This window comes from Sinocyclocheilus anshuiensis, unplaced genomic scaffold (assembly GCF_001515605.1).
Source record: "Sinocyclocheilus anshuiensis isolate Anshui unplaced genomic scaffold, SAMN03320099.WGS_v1.1 scaffold461, whole genome shotgun sequence".
Classification (NCBI taxonomy): domain Eukaryota; kingdom Metazoa; phylum Chordata; class Actinopteri; order Cypriniformes; family Cyprinidae; genus Sinocyclocheilus; species Sinocyclocheilus anshuiensis.
The window spans coordinates 2,802,682-2,809,373 of record NW_015541005.1 but is presented as its reverse complement, the minus strand read 5'-3'; the positions used below and the strand labels follow the sequence as shown (position 1 = coordinate 2,809,373).

At 40.1% G+C, this 6,692-nt stretch overlaps 1 protein-coding gene across 6 annotated transcripts in view; it reads left to right on the top strand.

Annotated features, from left to right (window-relative positions):
* Window positions 1–6,692, top strand: part of LOC107690300 (V-type proton ATPase 116 kDa subunit a-like) — a 27,710-nt gene that overhangs the window by 13,592 nt on the left and 7,426 nt on the right. For all 6 annotated transcript variants that reach the window (XM_016488603.1, XM_016488602.1, XM_016488601.1 and 3 more), the window contains 3 exons: window positions 2,357–2,569; window positions 5,617–5,767; window positions 5,929–6,068. In XM_016488603.1, the coding sequence (XP_016344089.1) occupies window positions 2,357–2,569; window positions 5,617–5,767; window positions 5,929–6,068 (504 nt within the window). The remainder of the gene's footprint in view (window positions 1–2,356; window positions 2,570–5,616; window positions 5,768–5,928; window positions 6,069–6,692) is intronic.

The following is a 6,692-nucleotide window of genomic DNA, read 5'->3' as shown; positions in this document are numbered from 1 at the left end:
CTGAGACTCGAACTCTCATCCTTTGGGTTACGAGTCCGACTCTCTAACCATTAGGCCACGACTTCCCTAATTCATAATTCCATTTGACTGCATTATCCACTGGCCCTCAGTGCACAGTCTGTATCTGTCGGTTTGTACGGCTGAGGGAATCTCCCTCGGTGAGTCATTAGGGGCTACTAGTAGACGTAATGGGGGACTGCTTGGATGGTGTTTCAGCACTGAGTCTTTGAGAGAATCTCTCACAATGCCTTATTTGGGAAGGAAAACTTTGGGTGAGTGTGTCCTCACATTTACATAGTACCCATAGCTTCCCACCCACACAGATGCCCACACAGTTTAGACCTTCAGCACATGGCAGGGCAGTTTATCACCGCTGTTTAGTTTCTTACGTTAGATTTATTCAGTGTCTGCACAGTGGCACGTACAAGTTTCTGCATCATGCCATTTTTCTACACTCGCTGACAGTGATATCACATACAGTAATATCACAGCCAATCAGAATTTGTTCTTTAATAAACCTTATTCAGGGTTGTGCCATATTAAATTTTTGACAGGAATGAAAATGTAAAGGGTTCGAAGTACAGTAAATTCAATGGAATGTACTGTTGTTTAACAAGATACCGATTGTTCAGCTTATTAAACGTCTTTTTGAAATAAACTTTCAGTAGACAAAAACTCCATAAAACAGCTTTGAAAGTTGTGAAAATCACATGATCTAGGACCTTTACAGTGCGTTCTGTTGTAAAGACTGTAAATCTGTCCCTCACAGCCTCATTTTCATCTGTGTTAAATTCAAAATACCTGATTAAGGTCGATAGACAGCTGTGTGGAGCAAGATTTTGGGCCATTATAGGCAAGGCTACCCTCAAAACATGACAACATAGAAATCGATCAACAAAAATCTGAAAAGAAACTCTTGTTGTCATTGCATCACAACCAGTTACAACTGTAAGGTTCTTTTCACAGCGGCTGTCTCATAGTGAGAGTTCCTGTCTGTGCATATCCACATACTGAGGGAGTTTGTTCTTCATGTTCGCCACACTTATTCGCTGATTCTCTCTTATCCCACACCCTCTGAAAACCCACATGCATATCTGTTTGCTCTCTGACTATTCAAAAGAAATGAAGGAACTTATCCAAGCACAAGAGTGCTGACAGGGCCGGGACTGAGTATGTGCTCGAGTTCCATGTCACTGACTCACTTCGAGCTATTAGCGGGCCTGTTTGCCCCTGAGGTGAGAGAGAATGGTCACTATGCACGTGTGTGTGCCTGTCAGGCAGGAATCGTTAATGTCCCTGTGATCCTCTCACAGATTTGGAGAGAATTTGGTACCCTTTAGTATAGTACACATGCCATGTTTGTGTGTTTCTGTTGCTGTTTGAGCAAGACGGAAGCTCTTTGGGACACATTATTAAGGATTACATAAATCCCTGAGTGGGCGAGTTTGCCTGATTTGTCAGCGCGGGTGAGTCTCCATATGTTTCCAGCGTGGGTGAGCATGTGGGATTTTCTAGCGTGGGCGAGTGTGTCTGATTTTAGAGTGGGCGGCTGTGTATGTCCCACCCGTGTGAGCGAGAATGCGCACTTGGACATTAATGTAGCCACTATATCTGTCTAACATGCCAACCAGATACTGGCACGCTTCCCTAGCCACTCCTTAATGATTGAGAAATCCACCTTACTTAAATAGAAGTTATATTGGCTACGTTCACACAACCAATGTTTGGGATTCACAAACATATTTACCAAGAGGTGTGGCTCTTGAATTTTCCTGTTCATACAATAGCTGACAGAGGGTGCTTGTATACTTTTCAATTAACAAATAACTGAAGTTGAGCACCTATTTGTCGCTATTCTTGCAATAGCTCTGTATAACACCTGCAACTATTGCGAATAAAGTGTGGTGGCATTGGCTAAATACTTCAGATTTTTTTTGTTCCATGCAAAAAACAAATGACTCTACTGATGGTTCCTCAAAAAGATTTACAAGTTCATGAGCAAAGGAACGATTTGAATCAATTATCATTACTGAACTCCCTCACTGAACCCCAAATGTTTTTCTGTCATGATTCAAACTAAACGGAGAACCGTTTCAGTGTGTAATTCGCCTGACTTAACATCAGCCATACAAAAGATATATTCACAACAGTTTTTTTCTGAAAAACTTTCAGACATTTATAGGATATTGAACATTACCGTGTTTCCATGTCAGACTTGACTAAACTGCAGTCTACTCAGAGTCAGGCCTCTCAGGTTGCTCTTTCAGCTCTAATTGTGACTATATCACCGCACTTGTTCAGTGATCTCATGTTTCCTGTTTTGACTCCTCCTCTTCCTCTCTGCTGTGTGTTCCAGGTGCTGAATCAGACGGAGGATCACAGGCAGCGTGTTTTGCAGGCGGCTGCCAAGACTGTCCGAGTATGGTTCATCAAGGTCCGGAAGATGAAAGCCATTTATCACACTCTGAACCTCTGCAACATCGATGTCACTCAGAAGTGTCTGATCGCTGAGATATGGTGCCCTGTGTCCGATCTAGACTCCATTCAGTTTGCCCTGCGTCGGGGCACGGTGAGGACACACACACTTCTTATGTAAATCTTGTGCATTGAAAAGACCACTGAAAAATAGGCGAATCAGAGCATAACACCGACTGTGACGTTACAGTCGGGATCACTAATATGTACCCCCCCAACATTTGTATATACCCACCCATGTTCTATGCCAGCCGAACCTGCACAGCCGAATCATCAGAAGTTCTGCAGGTATTGTGAAGAAACAAGCGAGGATAATAGCGAAAATGGCAGATCATGGAAATAAATGTTATGTTCCAGGCTGTGCAGGGGATGTGAAGTGCAGGGATAGGTTGATGTCTGTATTCAGAAAGGCACGGAAAGCAAATAACGCGCATTCTAATAAAATAACGTGAGCCGCTAACGGGACATGGTTAGCTGCTTGCTAGCGGTAGCCTGTTACATTACAGTACATAAGATTTCACTTACCATATAAACAGAGTAAGGAGAGATGACTGAGGATGATGGCGAATGATTTACAGATCCTGAGCACCACTGACAAGCATCTGATCTTGTAAAATGTGTGGTAAGTACTGCCGCTGTAGTTTACACAGATCACGTGCGATCGCAAATCTCGAAAGTGAAAGTAAAACGCGATCGTGCATTCAAAAGCAGTTTCAATGTCCCGCATATTAATAGCGGCTCCCTGATGTCTGCATTTTATATAGAGTATAATTACCCAACGATATAACTGCGAGAGAAAGTATTGAAATATACCCTTCCAAATAAGGTAAAAACAGACTATTTAATTCTAGGGACAAATCCTAGGGCTGTAAATGGACATGTAAAACTGTTTCTGGAGATTGTTTGCCCTTACCTAAGCCACATACCTTCTATGTAGATATCAGAGAACAATTTAAAATATTGTATCAATGCATTCTATGGCACCTTTAAAGACCCTGGCTTGATGGTTGTTGTTGACGTGGATTATATCCTATTAAAACAGAATATTGTTATGGGGCGATACAAAGTTGTGGGACACTGTTGTGGGACATATTTTATAGCCAGTAGTCTTTAGTTTATGTAATAGCCATGAACCACAATTTGCTGCTTGCTATTGCTAGTTTGTTATATCAGAGGGGAGGTCATTCTTATTCATAAAGCATTTTATTGGGGATAAAATGGGTTAGTTCCCGAGTGCGTGATGAGGGCTAAATACTTTTGGCCTTTGTTCCCTGAAGAGAGGTAGAGAACATTATAAATGCATAAATATAATAACTTTGTCAGTTTTTTGGAATAAAAACTTCAGTGTTAAGTTAACTCTTGTGGCTTTTCTTGGGCCGTCCTGTCACAGGAAGAATTTTACATCAATACATACTGTATGTATCTCTTGAATAAAACACATCTTGAGTATTTTAAACTTGCAGTTACCCAATTTTGCAGTTGAATATGTTTTTAATTAAGTAAAAGAATGATTTATTTTAAGATTGTATGGGTTTGATCTGTATGGACATAAAATATCAATTACATTTGTGCAGGTATTAAAAAAAGTCTTGCATTTGATTTCACAGACTCCTGATGTAAGCTGCATTTCATTGGGGCTGTATTTAGTCCATTTTACATTGGCATGTTAGACCACATACAGTATATTACCACCACACACGTGTTGTCTCTAAGGAGTAGCCGATTTGTTCTTGTCATCACATACAATGACTCACACTTTGTAAACATGGTTTTAGCTTCTATTATCCCAGGACACACAGACACATGCACACAGGGGACTGAGTGTTAGGACGGAATGCCCAGATACTTTTACATTGAGTCATGAGACCCCTCAGATCAAAGTTTGAATTTTCCTGTGGTCTAGAGCAGCTGAAACCTAATCCCCTTCTCACAGCACCACAAGTGGACTCTGTCCATCACTTCTGCTGATGAGAATACTGATAAAACGAGTGGCAATCCATTCCCTCAGTTTTCAGAATGTTTTTGCATTTTTTTCCTCTCAGTAGAAAATAGTAAATGATTTTTTTTCTTCATATTTTCATTAATTTAGTTGGAAAATACATAACGAAAAAGTTTGAATATGTATTTAAAAGACATTTATTTTGTGTTTTTATTGCATACTAGTATACAGTGCCTTCATTTAATAGCCACTGAATAAGAATGATTGTTTGTCAACGCTTTGGCACAGCATGTTCTCCGCTATGTTATGGCAGATATTAAAGAGCGGTTTGTTTGATAGTATTTATTTCCTGATTTATTACACAGTTTAATGAATTGGTTGGTCTCGGGATGATATAGTGCGTGCTGAAGATCACTTGAGTGATGGATTCTAGATTCTTATAGCTTATTTACAGCAGATGGTGTGATGCCTCTGTGAGGTCCGGGATGTCACACCTTACTACAGAACAGTAAGGGCAGAGCGGGTATAATACCTGTAATCCCTGTGGTGAGAGGTTGTTGTGTAAGGGTCAGAGGTCACTGCAATGTTAACCTTGTAATAGCCACACCGTAAGAGGATTAACTGCTCACACAAATTCACCTTCTGTTCTTCTGTGTCTGCCTCTCAGTCTTTATAGAGTTAAAACGGGTTATGCATTCTTTATATAATGCTGGACTTACAGCCAGCAACCTATAGATGGATTCTTACAGCCAATTTGTAAATCCATGTAAAGTATTGTTTGGTAACAAAAAAGTGGCTTCCGTCTGAACTTAAACTAGAAGTGTAATAGTGTTAAGTCCATGTAGGCAATGTGTTGAAATGTGAAGGATTGTGCTTGCGTGCTAGTTCAAAGCCTGTCCTTACACATGGCATTCTTCCTCATGCCTTATTTAACTAGCAGCTATTAATATCAGCTGTCTTACACATTGCCTTCATACGCGCTTACATGCTGTGGACTCAATACTCAAGTTCAGTTCACGATATGCAGCATCTGTTTAAAATTTAAGCAAACAAGTGACACTATTTCCACAGATAAATGAGTATTTACATAAATGCAATGTAGAGGCATGCATACAACTGCGCCACTGTTTACTGGGAAGCAAACTGGAGCATTTATTTTCATGCATGAATGTTTGTGTTAAATTCCGCTCTATTTCATGCAGGAGAAAAGTGGATCCACTGTTCCCTCCATCCTAAACAGAATGCAGACCAAACAGACCCCACCCACCTACAACAAAACCAATAAGTTCACCTCTGGCTTTCAGAGCATCGTTGATGCCTACGGCATCAGCAACTACCGAGAAATCAACCCAGGTAACCCTGACCTATAATAGTTTTGTCCCAAACTCCTCTGCAGTGATTAAAATGAGCTACAGATCAACAGATCCTGTTGTGCTACCTTTTTATTTATTTATTTACTTTTTTGTGGGTGTCTCAACATATTGTGTGTATCATGCTTGTGCTCGTATGTTCAGCTCCATACACCATCATCACCTTCCCCTTCCTGTTTGCGGTCATGTTTGGCGATCTGGGTCATGGTATACTCATGACCTGCGCTGCACTTTATTTGGTACTGCGAGAGAGCCGATTAATTGCCCAGAAAAACGACAATGAGGTATCCATTATCCCATCCATTTATCTAACCATCTCATAATTATTGTTTTATCATTTTGTTCAAATCAAATATTCATGCCATATAGCGTTATTTATGTCTAGATCCTGAATACAGAAAATATTGATCCTAATGGTTTTTAACTAGTGTTATTTAGCATGAAAATTAAAGTTTTGAAGTGAAGAATATAGGGATGTAACGATTAACCGCGAGCCGGTTGAAAATCGATTCAAATATGTGACGATTCAAATCGGTTGAGATGCTAAACAAATCGCGATTCATTTAGGGGTAGGAGTTTATATGAATGCATGTCTGAGGGGAACTTACTGTCTTTAGAAAAGTTTAGATGGTATTTTTTTCTATTCAGCTTGCCTCTGTATAATGCATATTAAAGGGGTTATATGATGCTTTTTTAAAGATCATTATTTTGTGTATTTGGTGTAACAGAATATGTTGACATGCTTTAATGTTAAAAAAACATTATTTTTCAAATACTGTACATTATTGTAGGTCCTCTATGCCCCGCCTCTCTCAAACGCTTCGTTTTCTACAAAGTCCCTCCTTCCGACAAGCGCAGTCTGCTCTGATTGGCCAGCTGACCCAGTGCATTGTGATTGGCCGAACACC